The following is a 19,630-nucleotide window of genomic DNA, read 5'->3' as shown; positions in this document are numbered from 1 at the left end:
GACGATGTTCCAAAATCGCTGCAAGTTTCGTGAAAGAGAAATTCTGCGTGATTCGTGAGCGAATATTTTTTCCACTTCCAATTTAGGATTCAGGACCTTTCAGAATTAGAGCTTCAAGTTGAAGAGTTATCGACGCCGTTAGTATAGTAAGAGTACACCGTGTAAGCGTTCTTGTATCCGATTGGTCCTAATATAGCGTCATGTTGAGGAGTCATTTGTTTGAGCGATGTCCATTAATACTTGTCATCGTTTTTAGTCACCGGAGACGAATGGAGACAAGCCGAGAGTATGTCCGGATAATCAATATTCAACCTAATTGCATTGTAGTTGTTTAATTTTGCTGTGGTATATTTTACTCATTAGTCGACGGAGTTGTACATTGATTCGAAATATTACATCCAGCTGGCTAACGCTTATCTATAAGTAATAGCCGCGACGTGCGGCTCGACAGATTCGTGATGCGTAAATAGATATACACAATGTCACATGCAGTTTGCTCAGAAGGTGTAGATTGAAATTTTATTCAAAATTGCGATTTCATTGGAAAATGACACATTTAACAAAATTGCTATATCAGTTGTACAAAATGTCTCGTGCTTTATTCACAATTCAATAAAGTTATACCTTCTTTACTTATAAATTTCTTACTTTGTACGTAAGTAAATTTAACGTACAGTAAACTATTAACCAATCTTACGAAAGTACGATGTATTTATACTGCAGGTTTCAGGCGCAATTTGCATAACGATTCGGCATCCTGCAGGGATCAGTGAAGAAGATGCCGTTCAGCTGGTAACGTCGGAGGACGTAGGCGATCGGCGAATCCGCCGATTATTGGCAATCACGTTCGAAACATATTTGCCAAAATTAAACTTGTCAGCCGTTCGTCGTTCCCCATTGAATCGTTCGATCCGATCCACGGTGCAGGAGCATATCGTGAATGAGAGTTACCCGGTAATCCTCGGCAGCTCCATTGACCGGCACGCGTACCGACCGGTGCGGCCGTCGAGCCAAAGGAGAGCTGGACATAAAGAGGGAAAGATTTCCCGATGAATAGATCAGGAGCACCCGTGTCCGGATCATTGTAATATCGTTGTCGCGTTTGTAACTGGCCGGTGGGTATTATGGGCATTATGGACATTACGGGCCTGATGGCCCCCACAATTTTGTACGTGCTTGTGGGGTGCGCCCGGCCGACAATGCCCACAATGCGTCAAGGGTGGACCGTTTTCGTAGAGCATCGGGCCCTTCCCTGAAGCTCCCACCTCTCATTGTCAGTCCCAAGAAACCGGCTCGTCGGAGACGAGGGAGTATTTCACTTGGGCATAATACGGTCTTCCCGTTATTTTCTTACTTCATGTTCCTGGCAGCCGTGAATTGAGCTTCTGGCACCGAGTCCGTTTTATTACGTGGCAAAAATCAAACGACCGCGGTGCGTCGTCTCGAAGAGTCGCGGGTCCGTGTGCATAAATTGCCATACATGAGCGGTGGATACATTAATATGCCCGCAGTCCACATCTGAATAACCGACAATGTCGGGTGATTTGTTTTTTGAAGTACGTATCGCGGGATTCGCCGTACTCGGTGCCATTAGCAGATCGTATCTACGATCATCGCTGACGATTACGTCGACGCTTTAGTCTCTTCTTGTACATACTCGACATCGTCGCAGCTGCGCTCGCGCTTTTCCCATCTAACGTCTTTGCCGCGCGCGGCCGAAGCGGCCGCTTTACCCCGTCGCTCTGTGTGGCCTTTCGAAAATTCAGAGAAGCTCCTCTTTCACACAGCCGCGAGGTACATATATCTCACAAGTTCCCGAGCGAAGTAGGCTGCGTATATCCTAGATTTCCTCGACTACCATAAGTTACACGATGACGCAACAGTGGTGCTCAGACTATCGCCTCGAATTTCACTCATTGTTAAAACTCGATCGAGATCGATTTCATCGGCACTGCGGTGTTCTCAACAGGTCTACGAAAGAGAAGAAAATTCCGTTTTTCTATCACTTTAGAATGATAGGAAGAAAATTCTTCAGCTCCGACTCACCGGTGATCTTATTATCAGATTAGTGAAAATTTCTAAGCGAACGCGTAGTTCGTCGGAGTTTTCACTCTCGATTGAAGCGGAAAATTTTGGGTAAGAAACGAAAAACTTGTACAATTCTGTCACGGTTAATTGCCCTGTACAATAATAATTGTATGCGGCAAATCAGCAATCAAGGACAGGCTCGAAGAGCGACCTGTTTGGCACAGTAGCAATGTGGTAAATATAACTATACCGGAAAACTTTCTGGAACTAACGTAAAGGTTCTAATTGACAAAACGACCTTGTCCTCTTGGCGACAACCGGCCCAACGTTAATGAGTGAGAGATCTAGTACCTAGTTACGTCCAAGGTGCAAGGTGCAATCCTTAAGACTAATTGCAAGGTGCTCGCTTCCTCCCGAGTTTGTTATGCCGAGGCAACTTTCGTCCTAATGACAGATCTGACCCCCGGAATTTCTTAATTCGTTTATTAAAGCTGTTTTCCTTTTTCTCAACAGAATCTCCGGCTGTCCAATCGACGAAAGAGATCTCCAAACAATTAAACACCCGTATCGTATTGACAAAATATAGTTTCAGTTAACAAGACGATCGTGTCCTACATGAATTATAATATTTATTTTTCAAAATCCCATCAGTTTAAGGAGGGTTTTGCATAGCTTTTGCAACGCACAGCCCCGAGACTATCACAAACAGATTACATTTTCCGAAGGCATGGTTAACGCTGATCAAGTAATGGGGGTGTAATCGTTATTTCGGCTGCAGGTATTTCGATGCAATTAGAATAACGATACGTGCCGTGGCGAGATTCTACAACTCTAGACGTTTGACCGGAAAAATTTCTATGCATCACCTGGCCGCCGGAGGTAAGATTTGAAATTGGGAGCCTCTGCGGCGATCGCAGATAGGCGTCGGGTATAGGGGCTCTTCTTTGGTGAGGGCAGCGTCGTCGGTGCATCACCGTGAGCTCGGTAAATCACGAGGACTATCTTCTCCTCGCGAGTTGCTCTATATCGCAGCCCTCGCGTACATAATTCTCTCATTTACCAACACCCGAGCGGTATAAAGCCCGAAGAGAACCGCGCGGGTGCAGCGAGGCAGGCTAAGTTTAGTTATCGCTCTATTTATCTGGGCTACCTCTTATTATAACCCGCGCGCAACTGTCTAGAGGAAGAGTCTAACGGTAGTCGCGTCATCGTTCGCGAAACCGATCGACCAACGGTTGGCCCTCCTCAAGGTCCGTCATTCGCGTCGACTTCCGTTCCCTTTTTAAACTCTGCCAGTGTCAACTGGTTCATTGTCGAATGGCGATCCCGTGGTGGCCGAACTTCGCGGGGATCCAACAAGGGACAAATCGTCGCGGCCGGACGGGTGATCGACCCTGGGACAAGAGCTTGCGTGGCTGAAATTAATCGCTGCTGGATTCACGCCTTAGCACCGCTCCGTGACCATTTTACCAGTACCCCGTTCAGCCCACGTACGTGCAACGTGGGTCAGTCCGGCAGCTTGACCACAAGGTGGTAAGCCGAGTGTTTGGCTCGCAGCACGCGTTGTTTGGTAAACGGTCAGCCCAGAATCCAATAGCCCCGGCATGATGTCTGTTTTGGAAACCGAACCTCCGCCGTTGGCAAGCATTAAACAACCACGGGACTTCCCACGAGTGTGTGGCGGTACACCGAAGGCTGAGGTCGGGGGTTAATCACTCTCCGAGTCCCGTGTACATCGCTGTTTAAAGTCCCACGAAATCTCTGACAATCTCGGGATACGCTTGGCGAAGTGAAACACAACCTGAGTAGGAGTATTCAAAGTCGCGTACGTGAAACACGAAGTGTCCGAACAAGGTTCCCCGAATTCCATCGGATTCCCGAGTCCTGTTCAGTCTTTCGAATATTACGAAATTTCGAGAAACCAGCAGATAGAAAGCCCGAGCTTGAGGCATCCCTTCTCTCAACCGCACATTGTATGTTATACCGGAAAGCGTCCGTCGGAGGCTAATCAAAGCCAGCAGCTGATCTGGTTCCATGGATTTCTATTTAAACGGTTTCCGCACCAAACACAAACGGCGTGGCAGAAAGTCTCGCGCGTACATAGCTTTGTGGGTCCCAGTCGTGGGGGGCTCTCAGCAGGCGGGACCCCGAAGTCGGCGGGGAGTCTCCGAGGCATTGTCCCATCCCTGGGTCCTCGGCATTCACACGACGCGTTAACAGCATCCTCGAGTACAATCGCGCTTTCCTCGGGACCCTTTACAAGGTTTCTCCATTTAGAACGGATCTGATCCCGACATCTTTATCTTGCGAGGTGTTGCGCCACGCTGACAGATCGCCAACCATTTCTAACAAACCGTCGCTTCTTAACATCCGAAAACTGTATCTATATCGACACTTTTAAACCCACTAAGCCGATTACCGCACCTGATTACGGTATCCTTACTTCACGATAGCAGCGAATAGTCAAAAACAGAACAACACGCTTTGGTAATAACACCATATAATTTGGTACAGTCACACAAGAAAAACATCAACAAACTGCTGTCCAATGAACAATGTGTAGCAGTAATTTGTTTTAAATGTCTTCCATTTTTACGCAACGATAAATATGGAACAAAGACACACCGATAGGTTTTGGTTTTACGCGAAAACCGGCTATAACTCCTTTGTTTGCATTCTTGATCACGTATTTGAATATTTAGAGGTATGTTAAAGTCCAAGTCCATGTTGAGATGGAGTGCAGTAATATCCTATTAATAATGGATCCCCAACCTTTATTTCGAGCTTTACGAGGCAACGATGTCCCAGAGCTGAAACTTTTTTGATACGAGGTATTCCTATAGCGTCTGATAGGTACTTACTACATTCATATTCAATGATTTCTCGAGAAGTCTGACTTCACTGTGAAATTCAAATCACACTCTAGTGGATGGATTCTGTGTATAAGACACGCTACTCGGGTAAATATGGTAGATCATTTTTCCCCTTTGAAAGTCACCAGTATCAGACGTTCAAAACATGAGATTGAAGCGTAGTTTATACCTCCGCGGTCACAAAGCAGTCTTCGTATTTGGAAAATTTAGGGCGTTAGAGATGGAGGAGTAATAATTGTATCATCCAAATGAGATACGAGTCACAACATTCTGTGACATCGTTGCTTCATAATAGCTAGAAACGAAGGTTGGGGATCCTATTAAGCACGGATCACAATGGCGTCTACAGTTATATTTATAATACCGGTACTTTCTAAACGTCGAGGAGACGGATAAGTCGTTTATAGAATTACATCGTTAATGTATGCGTTTCATTCTCAAAAATATTCGTCTATAAAATATTACAAATCGCGTAAAACGCGTCACTGAAATTCCACGAGCCATAAGTAACCATGATGTAAACACAGCCGAACGTTGCAGTCTGACAGACTTTGCTGCGTCGTTTATTCCATCGGTCTGTATCGCCTCAAGCTTGAATTCCACTTCATTAAACCCACAGTGGTGCATTGTGTCGCAGGATCTAAGAGTCCAGGTTCGACGAAAGAGTTTCCTGGCGTAGCTAACGTGTGCATCGGAGGTAAATCGGCGATAGGTAACGGTCCAGTTTTGCAATGCGAGGTTGTGCAAAGCTGCCGGAGGGTAGGCGTTGTACCTACACGAGCTTTGCGAGCTTCGGCAGTACCGCGATGCATCGGAGGAACAGGTCGGAAGTTTTACGCCACGGCGATATCCCATCCCTCGGGATTTATACAAGAAAATATTTCCCTGCGATTAGAGCGTGGGATACAATGGGTACGGTAACGGGCATTAAATGCGTAGCGATTGGCGATCCAACATTGAGCTGCGATTTAACACGACGCCGATTTACAACAGGCTTCGAGCCAGCTGCGTCAAAAAACCGACCTATACATAAACAAAAAATTGACCTCTTTTTTCTCCTTGGTGTACCTAAAACGTCTCAAGCGTCGAACGTCACGTCGAGCCTAAAATATACACAAGGTATTTGTTATCGCTCGCCGTTTCCGAGCATAGCCTATAGAATTTGTTCCCTATCTTTCCCCGTTACGAAAATCGACACGAGCTGCGGTTAACAGCCGATATACTTATACCTAGATCGCGATTGCTTACTACTGTACACCGGTAAATCGGTTTTCCATATTTCCTGCATGGAACTAGCAGCCAAATCGTTGAACTCGTTTCTGGCTGCAGATGTAAGAAGTTCTCACCTCTGCAGTGTTTCAACCGAGTACGAACAAAACTGCAGGTGCAAACCGCGTCGCAATCGTCGAACCAACAACATTCGCGATCGGAACAAAATCAGAGTTTGTCGAGATAATTTCAATACACGATCAATGATTGTCACCACGGCGTTCGATAGTCCACTTTTTTTCACAATAACAATCGCTGCGGTAATTTTAGGTACATGTACGATTAGCCAAATACAAAAGAGATCGATCAACGGGAGCAAAATGATCGTGTAAAGTACGTGAAGGTGTATACGGTAGAAATCAACCGAAAAATGTTATCAGTTCTCTCGTGTAAACCCAAAAACCGCGATTCGACCGGCAATCAAGACGATAAACTCTTACATATTTTTATAGATACCCGTGTGTTAATACAGGTAACACCGTATCAAGATCAAGATCATTGCGAGATACCTATAACTCATGACCATGCGTTGCTTCCTCGTAGTTTTAGATTACAGCCTTCTCACATCAGTTGTCGCCATCGTTGGATCGTCCGCCATCGGAAAAACTGATCAACATACAAAACGTGACCTTATTATACCTGCAACTGTGCAGCGTTATAATCTTTCCGTAGTATAAGTAAGACCGTTTTACTGTTTGGCCGATTCAAGAAAGTCGACCACGTACGACGCGAAGGAAAATAAATGGATCGGGTGTAACTGTCTGATCGGATGTGTCGAAAGACCGTCAGGTGCTCGTGCACTTAGGATACTGTTGGATACTTTATACCGATTTCGGAAGATTACTTTTATGCTCCTCGTACAAGCAGCACAAGCTTATGCTAATGCCTCGATTGTACAGCGGCACGTACTACGAATATCTCGTGGGGCAGCTCAACGGTCACTTTCGACATTACACTGTCAATAGCCGTGTTTTAACGGGCTGATAGAAACGGCCGATATACGCGGCGCACCGCACCTGGAAAAGTGGCCGCCGAAGGGGAGTCTCGGGAAATTAAGATCTGGCAGGCCGCCTCCAGGCATGTGGAACGCGAGCTTAAGAAATCCGTACAAGACCGTCGAGTCGCGTCCCGGGCACGTTCCTTGGAAAACAGTTTTGAGGCTGGCTGCGTAGAGCGTTGGCTGCGGGAGCAAAAAGCGCGAAAGGACGCGTCCGGCGATCTCGTATTCACCGGGAGTTGGGTTACCAGACGTAGATTCGAGCCGAAAAAAGGGCCGACCGCGGAAAGTGTGGCCGGACGCGTTGCTGCTCGGTCCGGTGATCTCGCGGACGATACCCGGGTACACCCGTCTCGCCGTCGAAGAAACCGAGGAAGGAGTACGTGACCAAACGGTCGGCCTGCAGCGTGGCGCGTGGCTCGGGATTTGGCATTTAACGGTTTATGGTTAGGTATTTAGGAGGCGCTCGTTTAGGGCAATTATGTGTCCTGATAACTACACGTTTCACCCGGCAAATTCCTGCATTCGTAGGTAAACCGAGCAAATCAGTGTACAGAGTGAAATTCCGTCGTGACGTTCGCTCGGAGCTTTATCGAGTGATCAAAGCCGTTCTACGTCGGCCGGGGAGTCATCGCCGTTTCTCGAGTGTTTGATTAGAGATTATTAAACTGATTACACGGATTAGAAATCTCGGAATTTATCGACGTGTGTTTACCTTTCGACACGGAGTGCGTATACCAGAAGCCGGACTCGATATACCTTCGCGGTGTGCGTGATACGTACCCGGACGAAATACGTTTTGGAATCTGAACTCCTCGATTTGGCTATCTTTCGAATATTACGTATGCGCTTGACAGGATGAAGATTCCCGGACGTGCAGATCTCATCGGGAATTAAGAGACTTATCCAGTACCGTGCAGAAAAAGAGGACGCTTGTCAAATTTCGAGATGATTAATTCGACGGGTTCAAATTCCAATACGCTAAGTGGAGTTGTGCTTACTCAGCGTGTGCAATTGAGAAAAGATATATTCGAGTATGGACTCTTGCGGGCTAGTCAGGCACACGAATGCCCCGGTATTGCCGTGCGGCAGTGAACGTGTATGTACGTACAGTCGCTTTGACCAAGCAACAGCCGGGTAAAACTGTTCAAGTAATCATTTTTTCAATAGAACAATAAACACGTTATTTTATCTCGGTTGCGTAACTCGGTGATACGCTCCCTGTAGCATGTATCGGTAGATACCTATGTCTCTTATACTCGTGGGTGTGTAAGGCGTGTACGCGCGACATGTACGCACCTTACGGGATATAAGGAATAGGCAAGACGGAGCAAGATACCTTCCACGCAACGGTATAGAGATAAAGGTGGTTGTCCAGGCGCACATTATTCGTACGGGTATACCGTGTACAAGTTGCGTAGCTGCTGAATGTTGGTTAGTTACATATACTTTACTTGCGTAACGTAAATCAAAGATATCGAGATTGCAACGCGGTCATATTGCGATACCATGCGGGTAAGATGTGTATATGTACGTACATGTATCGGATATTGATTGACAATGAAAGTCTCTACGCTCTGTCGGAATCCAATCTCTTCAAGATTGACAGTAATCACGTGAAAATTATCGATAATTCTAGTTTCAAATTCACTCGCATGTTATAACTTCCTGTTTTACGTATAGCGTAAGGAACTTGAATGTTGGATGAACTGTTTCAGGCATGTCTCAAAAGGTAGACGATGCACGTGATGCGGAAAGCTGAAATTATGAACTTCAAGATGCGGGCGTAACCCAGGCTTCAAACGTCAGGTAAAAAGTGAAGTCCGAGATACGATAAATGCGAAAAAAGGTGCAGAAAATCATCGTTCAAGTCCGGAAATTTGAACCGTTGAAAATAGGAAGTAACGGATGTGATGGCAGAACAAAGAATTTAGAAAACGGGAGTGAAAAGGCATAACACGTATGGTAGAGGTAGAAGGTAAGCTTTGAGCTTGAAAATTGCTTAGCACAGGATACAAGGAAGCCAAACCGAACGAATGCAGATTTTAAGAATGTTGAGATAGAGTACGGAATACGGAAGTTATAATGACGAAAGAGACGCGTCGGCATCGAATATTGAGCAGATACGATATGAAACCAGAGGGTGAAGTACGAACTTGCAAGCTGCGAGCAGATTGGAAAACAGAGGAGGTGCGATGAAATTTTTATTTACGGTTACCGCTCGGTCCTTAACTATTTTCATTTTTTACCACAAACGAAAAATATAGTACTAGGTAGAAAATGAAAATTAGTTTTCTAGCTGTTACCGGAAAGTCTAGTATCCGTTAGGTACTATTCTTTATCATTACGATCACTATTGCTATATTTTCTTGCAACTGTTGCAAAAATTTAATGCTTGTGCAACAATAAAACGATGTCAAAGCCTTATTTAACTAAAAAAAGTAGAGTAAACCTCAGAAACTGATTTAGCGCTGCAATTACCGCAAAAGTATCGACAATGTACCTCGTTTTTCCTAATTCCAACAATACTCAGACAGTTTTTTTTTAACGATACCCGTTTTACTCAATTTTTCTAGTTACCGTAACAAATGTAATTTTTCTCAGTGTGTGAGGTCGCAGGAACGAGGTCAATTTCGGAGTGCATCCAAACTGGTGGAAACAAAACTCGAATATCCGTCCTCCCGGAGGATGGTTTGGAAAGCACGCAGCGCCCGGTTCGCCCCGGCGTAACATCGCGTCGCCTCGAGTCTCTTGAGCGTTTGTCGAGTTGTACTTGTCAGGTCGCCCTGGCGAGCCGAGGTCCGAGGGGATCCGAGGGAGGCCGAGGAAGAGGTGGAGCCTGTCGGTTTCGGGTGGGGAACGCGGAGGCCGTCCAACCGACGCTGGCCGCCCCACTTTTCCTGGTTCTGTTCCGCTCCGCGAGGGGCGCTGGCCGCCGTCGACGCCGCTCCATCTGGCCGTTCCCTCACTCCACAACGCGGCCCGGGCCGAGTGTGTTCGCCACAGCGCAGCGCGAGCCCCCGAATCCATCGTCACAGCACATGCGCGAGGCCAGTGCGCGAGATGCGTCAGTCAAAATCGACACCGAGGACCCCGATGCCCCGACGATTCTATATGTAATATAAAAAAAGATAAAGAGAACCCGGTTCCCCGACGCGCCGCGCGGTTTCCTCGTCGAGTGTCCCCCGCACGGGCTTCGATAATTCGACTCGCATCCCGAAACAAGTTTTAATACAGTGTTTTTTGCGTATCTCGACAGTGCGTGTGGTGTGTACAAAAGCAGTGTGCCGACGGACCGGGTCTTTGTATTGGAAACGGAACATCGGTATCTCGAGGGATCGGCAGCCATCGGCCGACAGTCTTTATTTTCTTTTTTTCTTCAACTTGAGAAAATATTCTCGCGTCGCCCGCAAGCTTCGGGGGTTCAAAGTTCGCTCTGACCGGTGTGGAACTGGAATTCTCTCGCAGGGCAGCTTGCGCGGCAGCTCGACAAAGCCATTTTTCACGAGCTCCTTCGCAACTTGAGATAAAAGGAGGGACAATAAACCTTCGAAACACTCCGGGCCCAAGATTCTCGCGAATCTTCGACACCCGGAAGAGCGCAACGAGCACGCGACAGGATATCGATCGACCCTCGATCATCCGACGAAATTCGGCTGTGTCCTGGTCGGGATTAAGTGATCGACAAATACGCAAGGTTCTCAGCTCGGGTCAAACATCCGCGGTGAGTGTTCTCCACGGGACGGAATATGCCGAGGATGAAAACGGGGCCACCAAAGTGAGGCTGACAGTGATACCCTGAACCGGAACGAAGAATCATCGGCACACGACCCGGTGTGGAAATCGTCGCGATCGTCAGTGCGGTTCGTTTCTAAGACAAATTTAAACTTGGTGAACGTTGCGAGGAGCCAATCTTGTTCGCGGAGCGGCTCAAGGACGCAGGGAACTCTTCCGAGTGTGCATCGAGTGCCGATCGAGCGATCGATAGATCCGGCGATCGTTGACCTCGGCCGGTAAATCGGCGCCCCCGCCCTCCCAAATACCGGCCACCTTTTATGCTCGGGTCAAAAGTGTCGCGCCCCCTTTCGAGGAGGTAGCGTCTTCGGGCGGGTTGGACGACGCTCGGCAGACGCCATCTCCGCGTCACCGGCGTCCCGGTCCCCCGGCCCCCTCCCACCTGCTTCTCGCCCTCAACCCCACGGCGGGAACCACCCCGCGACAGCAGCCACCCTGATGGGGGTGTATGAGGAGCGCGCCCCTCCCACCACCGGCATGCATTGGGTAAGTCCTGCTCCGTTGATTCTTCTTTGCTGTGGCAATTAATTAACAGACCGCCGGACCGAGAATCTGTGAGGAATTTCGGCTGTCGCCCGATTTGCTCTACGCGCCGGCGTTCCGCGTCCTCGTCTTCGGCTTCGAACTCTTGTTTACCTACACTCCTCGACTTCATCTTCCACCCCACCCGAGTACCGCTTGTATCCTACCTCCATTAATCCGCTTACATTAAACATTTCCGGTCCCTTTACCGGATTACTTGTACGTCGTACGGTTCGTTCGCATTACGCCTGACCTTCTCATGCCGTCGGATCTCTTTGTCGCCTGTCGTCATCCGCAACTCAGTATTGTACCCAACGGATTTTGCTAGAGCTATAATTCTTGAGTTACTCATTGTTCTGCCTGTGTACTTCGGGTGAGGATGAATGGGACTCGTAAGCAACGGGACAGAACCGAAGCGTATATATTATATATTCTAAGCTGTATCCATTCGCAGGATGCTGGCGAATGTTTATGCCTTCGATAATCGAGGGCGCAACGAAACTGATCCTGTCACTTCCACACTCTTAATTAACTGCTCATCGGTCATGGAGAAAGCGACGAAATCAATATATGATTTCCGTCGTTAACCTTCACCGAGTCACCTGTCCTAAGCCCGTAATAACGTAATGACAGAATTTTGGATAGCGATGGCACGAGAGGCGAAAATTTAAGAGTACAAGAATTCTTGCAATACTTACACACTAGGTCATATTTTAACTCGTCTGGTGTAAAAATTTTCGATAAATCAGCTCTTGCTGTACGTAATGCATTATTACAGAGGCACGGTTGTAACGTTCATCTAAATTCAAAGCGTCAAGGAGGTTTAACCGATCGATCAAAAGGGTCTCCCGTCCGGCGAAACGTACATCAGCAACCGCGACGGTCACACGGTCCTTTTCTTAGCCAACTCTTGTTTTCGAATTAATCTAAATTGCAAGGCGTTTATGTCCGAGTCTGGATGTGACTGAAATTAATTGGCAATAAATTGCGTCCGCCTCGCCGTCTCAGGCTAAAACGATCTCGAACAGGCCGAACGGGAAAACGCTGCTGCGGCAAAAGCGTGCGTCACACCATCGCATGGTTGGTGTCGTACGAATGCGTGGACAATTGGCAAGAATTTTGCCAAACCGTAACGATACGTTCGGCACGCCGAGAACTGGGGGAGGGGGGTAAAAAAAAGCAGGAACGCGGTCTATAATGCAATGCGCATCTCAAAACTACACGCGAGTTTCTCATAGTTTCTTAACGTCAAGCTCGCGGCAATAAGGAGCGTTACCGCGGGCGGAGTCAGGCAAAGCTGGTCGTCGTAGTCGTCGTAGTTCGGTTAATGAGGAAAATTGCGACTCGGCGGTGGGTCGAGACGCGAGTTTTTCTCAGTTTTTTCACCGGCGTAAGAGTGGACGAAAGGCTGTCATCGCCCCGACAACTCGCTCCTGTCGCTGCAGCCCGTTGCCCACATACTTAGTAGGGTATACCGCATAGTTGCCGGCGTGGCTATTATAGGTGCAACCCAGCGGGGATTCAAAAGGCTATACAACGACGACCACGCGACGAGGAAGGAGTCAGCCGTACGTCAACTGTCGCCACCACCTGCATCAAGATACATACGTACCGCGGTATAATGCAGAGTAGAAAGTCATATTTTCCTCATATATTTTCACCGATAACGGATCTACCGTGTCCAATGGCGTACCTTGCGCACTTGCGGTGCGTGCGATACACGCCGCGGCCTACGTTTTGCGGAGTAACGAGGTGTTGCGCCACTTTTGGTACCGCCATATTTATTACGTACGATCTATCGAAAACGATGGGCTGCCTTGTCAAGGCTCCGAGCTACGAGGCCTCTCCTACGAACGAGTCCTGGTTCGCACGTCCGATAACGAACTTGCGGATTTTACGTTACGCCTAATGCAACAAACAGTTGACTTGTAATGATCCGGCGAAGTAGCCGTCGCTCTCTTACGTAACAAAGTCCGCTGTGTTGCTGTTACATACATATGTACGTATGCGTACTATATCTGTATACACGCACGTGTGTAATAACGGTATACATATTGTAGTACACGCGAGAGAAACCACGTGCATATTATACCTACGTGATATTTCTTTATCGCGGACCACCGTATATATATAGGTATATACACACACATTTGTTTAGACGTTTAAAATGTCGCTTGACACGATTGTTTCTTTTATTTCTGATTGTGAGCTTTTTTTTTCCTCATTTTTTAACGCAAATGGTAACTTGACATTTTTTTCCCTACCACATTTTGTTGTCGTTTTTCTTGTTTCTTTGGTCAGCTAGGCTTAATTACTTGCAGAAATCTCTCCGAAACTCTTTTACCGAGATTTGGACGCAATAATTTCTCATGACACGAACAGTATGGTACAGGTTACGAAATAAAATTTAAACACAAACGGAACAACTTTTTTACCGATCAATGCGAATATATGATTTGGCGAATATTACTTAAATTTTTCTTCATTCATTTTTTTTTTCAACACGATATCCAAGTTCTATTTAATTATTTCTTACTCGTGATTTTCAATTAAGTTACGCCAGTCAATTGTGCTGACAATATTATATATCGGTAATTATTTACTGACTTTTTCCGTGGGAATAGTATAAAAAGTTTTGAACCAAATAACAGACTGCAAATATGCTTAAATTTGACAGTTAGTTATTCGATGGACGTTCGGAGCTGAATAAGTAATTATTTCTCTGAAATAAAAAATTCGGGAGCTTATTGCTTCTGCCATTTTTTTTTATTTCTTGTTTGATATAAAACAAAGTTTAAGAAATATATTTGTGTGCATCCACCATCAAAGGATTAACAAAAGTGACCACATTTTCAGTTCTTTGAAAAAGTAGTTCGAATTAATTGTCGTCGAATGTATAGGTAGACAGAATAGGGAAAATGTCAACGGACCCACTTACGACCTTTCTATATCGCCGTATTACTTTTATCATTCCAAGCATCCTGCTGACGTAACGTAGCACGTTACATATTATTTGATATCAAAAGTCGTTCACTACAGTCGAGGAATGCGGTATCGCGTCTTCTACGACCATGTGCAGCGCGTGGTACACGGAGAGAACAATCTGAGAAAAATTACCCGGTTGTTACTGTAATCGTAATGCAAAAGACACCTAATGCAGTTTTTACCGTGCTGCATCAGAAAAATGCGTCGTCACATTTTAAATTTTGTGCTGCCGAAATACATCGTTTCTAAGCAAGGTAGTAATTTTTTTCATAAAAACCCATAATTTTTGTAACATGCATCAATAAAAACTGCATTAGGTGTCTTTTACATCACGATTAGTAACAGCAGGGTAATTTTTCTCGGATTTTTCTCTCCGTGTACTGCAGCAGTACACACAGGCGTTCAAAAGCTCGGAATCGCAGATGCATTTTTGAGACTAAATTATGCAGTGTGACGGGGAACCGCCGTTAAAAAAAATGTAATGTAGATTTTTCTCGCAGTCAAATCTACATCGGTCGTGGTACATCTATCTAAGCATATCGTGACTCATTATCGGATTTGTAAATCTTGCCACAATTGCCGTAGATTTAACTTAAAAAAAAAGTCCCGTCCGTATGGACAATATTTTTCTTTCCGTACGGCTGCGGGGGAGAGGAAAAAGAGCGAAAGAAAAAAGAAAAAGTTACACACTGGACAAAGCCGGGTTTCGGATATCGAATGAGTAAATACGGTACCTGCGTTATATTTGTAGCCGTTATATTATCCGAGAAAGTGTCGGAGGTGCACAACGGTTATAGGATATCGCATGTATATTTCCGAAAAGGTGCAACAGTAATTACCGGCAGTATTAGTGCCGCTCAATTAACTCCTCGAATTATTAGCATAATCATCTTCCCCGAGTCTCGGGACTACCGTGAGCCTGCGTTACGTACAATATCCTCTACGTTTGTGAGTAATATAAAAATCAGATGCGACACACGATACATCCCACACACAGCCTCTTATCTCCCCGTCAGTGCTATAAGAGAGGCTCGTTTGTCCGCCGTTCGGCGACGTCCGCGTCCTCGAGCAAGTTCCACATGCACGCGCGTGGTGTTCGTATATAAAATATTACTAATTGACGATGAAATCGTCAACGAAGAGCAGAGTACGTTCCTCCGGACAGCGCTGAATCTGGATCGGGAACTGTGATGTCGATGCGGCATATATTTGGTTTCGCTGCGAGGCTGCACTGCGCGCGGAATATCTTCGCTGAAACGCCGTCAAGTTGACGCCGTCGCGTCTGCTCGGGGCGCGCGGATCTCTTCGGTTATAAACAATCGGTCGGAGAAAGAGAAATAGAACGGGATAATAAAAGCGTCGCGAAGAGACCAAGACGAAGCATATCTGCGCCGAGCGAGGATGAGCGAGCTGGGAGAATAAATAGCGGCGAAGAACGCTCTCACATCGTCGAATGAAAGAGAGAAGGAACGAGAATTATTACTGTTTTCACGAGATAAGAGTGGGAGACCACATCGCTCCAGCGTGTCTGGTGGCGATAATGGACCTCAAAACTATAACGTACAATTTATGTATCAACGCAGAGGCTGCCGATGCCGATGCCGCTGCTTTTGCCTCTTCTTAAATAAACGACAAATTTGCGAAATATTACGATAGCCGCAGCAACGTCTTCGATGTCGCGGAATATTATTACTCACTTTGTACGATCGCTGAGCACCGACGTTTTATCTTCGGATCAATCGTCGTATTTTTCTTTTTTTTTCACATTTTTTTTGGATCAATTCTTATGTCACGTTATCAATTACGAACATGTCTTGTACGTTATACTCCGTGCGGTTCATTTTACAGCCGCGATTCCACGCGCAGTGATACGAAGTCTGCGGCATTTATCGGCAACACGAAACGCTCGTTTTTGGCACGTGTGGCGTTTGATATGACGGGGGAAAAAAAGGACAAGAAAAGAAGGAACTTTGTCTGGCGTAGATTACAGTTCTCGTGCGATTGAATTCTTACAATCCAATTGTCGCTACCGTGTTGAGAGGAAAATTCTAATGGCATCTGTGATACATGCACGTGATTCTGTGTGCGTATAAAATAATGAAAAATGGAAATTCCAGACTTCCATGAGACTTCGAATGTTTGTTGATTTCTATGCCTACGCGATTCCTCCGTTATTCTTCACGATCGTCCTTTCGTTACGATATTGAAAACTGTTCAACTTGAATGCGCAAAAACTACAGAAAAAGGCTAAATATACTCGTGTGTTAAACCGTGCCACCGAGTATCTACGTGGCTTGTAATCAATGTCTAAAGTTTATAAAGGGGTCAAAGGTCGGACCGGTTATTTTGACGAGACTCGCTGCATGCGCACTAGTTTCGTGCTGAATGAATTGGAAGTCTGACCTCCGAAGACTAACCACCGAGGCCGCGCGATCTAAAAGAGAGCAGTAGAAACAGAATTAGAGAAGTGGAGAGAAATCGCGAGAGGGCGCGAGCAGATGGATTTTGACGCGGGCAGATATGGGCTAGCTCGAACGAAGTTGTGGGTGCCATGGCAGAATTGCCACGTAATCGGAGTAATCTGGAGGTCGGGTCATGCATTGCGACCTCGAAGCAGTCTTTCTCGGAGCCAATAGCCAGAGAGGTCCGTTTGGGTTCCCAGATTTACGGATGAAACGCGGTTTCAAATTCGTCTCTATTTACGGTGATACGCATTGGGGTGATTCTTATTTGGCTCGTGTCGTCACGTCTTCGCACCTACCCCGAAAAAGTAATCATGTTGTTTAGAAAAAAAGTGTCATCGCTGATAACGTGATAAATATTAGATTTACGAAAACTTTGTGAGAGATCTTTTTTGTACAGCGTTAAATTTCTTACAGAATAGCTGGAGGATATATTTTTATAATATACAGTTTTAAAGTGATTAACAGTTTTCTTTGAAAAAATTTCAAATGCATGCATTTTTTCGTATAAAATTCGACCGCTTGGTGGGGCGTGTTAGAGTTGGGGAAAAAACGGCGACCGCGAGTAAATTCCAACATGACTCAAATAAGAACCACTTTACAATGTATGCCCATATCTACGCTTGACGTACAAAAATGCGGTTTTCCTTAATTTTCCTGTATTATTGTCACGGACCTTCGTTTCGCCTTGTAACCATGGAGGCCGCTGCGGGTCGGGATGATGCACTGTCCTTATCACTAGAATATGCGACCCTTGATAAAACATCGTGACGTTGTTTCGCGGGCGAAGTCTAAAAATAAGCATGAATCATTCCCCGAAAACCCGGATTGACGTGTGTCAGCTTCCACGAATCTCGTTCAGCCGATTGCATTGATTCTTGAATTAAGAAGATAGGCGAAAAAATATCTTGTCATTTTGCCATGTACAGTTTATATTAGGCAGCAAAATGGGAACGGGTTAACGAAATTTCTTAACGTGACTAAAATTCTCCCAGAGAGAGAGAGAGAGAGAGAGAGAGAGAGAAAGGGGGGTAAAAAAGGGTCGCCTCAAAGTCGCGCTTACGTTTCGTTTTACTCATAAACTAAGCTCTTTTATCGTTTATCGGCTTCCTTCTTTTGAGCTAACAATATCAGGAAAACGGAGAGAGAAAGAGAAAAGTAAAATCAACAGGAAATGAATATGCTATGCACGTTTCCAGATTAACATTTTGTAAACAGAAAAATAAGCCTGTAAAAATATACTTTCATTTCGATATCATTGAAATGTTATGCAACATAATCTATCGCGGTAAACCAGAAGAAAATAATCACTTTTGCGCTTATCTGACTTGGTTGGACTAATTATGAATCGCTCGATATAATGGTGAATTAAAAAGATCGAATGACCTCGCTCAAGCAGGACACGTCATGCATCTCAAGCCAATCAAACTCTCGCCGAACAACAGCACTCGTTTAATTCCTATAATTCCTCAGAGAAGCAACAGTCGGTTAATTATAGCTCTGAAAAATTTCCATTTCTATCTCCATCTGGGTCGAGTACTTATTTTAGTAATCTCTAGGTTTACTTTTTGACTGTTGAATTTTTAAATTTTGTCAAGAATAAAATGGAAACTGTACTGTGGCTTGGAATAGAAATTTTACATAATAATAATGGTAATTGAACACAAATTGATCGATTTAACCTCAAGTGATTATGACCGTGAAAATAATAGAAAAAAAATTACAACAAATCATTAGCATGTCATATTTTTTTTAAATATACGATTTTCTGTAACAGAACCGGCTTGAGGTGTAAAACGAAAAAAAAATCTGTGTACAATAACATATACCATCGAAATCTCTAGAGCTTGTTCTAAACTAGCTACAGCAGACACGGTTGTCGATTTAAAAACTGCAATAAACAAGAATAAACCGAGTAAACCGCAATGGTCTAAGAAGCTAAGATACGCGCTGTCAAATTTCGTAAACCACGCGTATAATGCTGAATACGCGGCGATCAAACCCATGGAAATAATTCAGTGAATCGACGATGCTCGACAGAGTTTGCATTTACGACTCTGAACCGCTAGATTTCTTTCACCTCTCGAGGTATCGTCACGGAGTCGTCGATCGGTTGGGTGAATAAATTCTGGGGCGCTCGGAGAGGGATTTCCACATCCACTCGGGGAACGACGGAAAGGATGGTACACAAGGATGGTTCCTGCGGGTGGTAGGAAAGTGTCGACGAGTTTATTGGCGGTCTTTGAACAGACCGGCCGGCGGAACGAACGCGATTAGTACGGGAGGACTCCGGAGTCTTAATACTGTGTAATAATATCGTTGATTTCACTTCTTCCACCAATGCCGGCCAGCCGTTGCTTGGCTGTACAGCCTTCGACAACCTTGCGGTCGGCGGTCGCCCGTATTTTACGCCACGCATTATCAAGTCGGCCGGTTAACTCGCCTCCGCACCTCGCTCTCGGCCTTCCGAACTCGCCTAACGGTAAATCGTGTCTACCTCTTCGTTTTAATTGCCCTACGGACGCTGTCAGCGGCGCCGCGGCGCTTTGGCCGCATCCGACGCCTTCCGTCGCGTCGCGACGCTCCATCCGATGTATACTCGCCGATCGACAATTCTCCCTGTAATATCGCAACGCGGACGAAACCCCGACCCTGAGATTTTTATTGCACGTCGTAGCTGTTGTTAATTTTTTTATTTT

At 45.7% G+C, this 19,630-nt stretch overlaps 1 protein-coding gene across 2 annotated transcripts in view; it reads left to right on the top strand.

Annotated features, from left to right (window-relative positions):
* Positions 1 to 9,787: 9,787 nt before the first annotated feature.
* Positions 9,788 to 19,630, top strand: part of LOC107216471 (protein apterous) — a 34,195-nt gene continuing 24,352 nt past the window's right edge. The window contains exon 1 of one of the 2 annotated variants that reach the window (XM_046731263.1): positions 9,788 to 11,448. In XM_046731263.1, the coding sequence (XP_046587219.1) occupies positions 11,401 to 11,448 (48 nt within the window). In that variant the 5' untranslated portion in view covers positions 9,788 to 11,400. The remainder of the gene's footprint in view (positions 11,449 to 19,630) is intronic. The other variant, XM_015653667.2, reaches the window with a different exon arrangement.

The sequence above is a fragment of the Neodiprion lecontei genome, chromosome 2, assembly GCF_021901455.1.
Source record: "Neodiprion lecontei isolate iyNeoLeco1 chromosome 2, iyNeoLeco1.1, whole genome shotgun sequence".
Lineage (NCBI taxonomy): Eukaryota > Metazoa > Arthropoda > Insecta > Hymenoptera > Diprionidae > Neodiprion > Neodiprion lecontei.
This window is presented reverse-complemented; position numbering and strand designations above follow the sequence as displayed.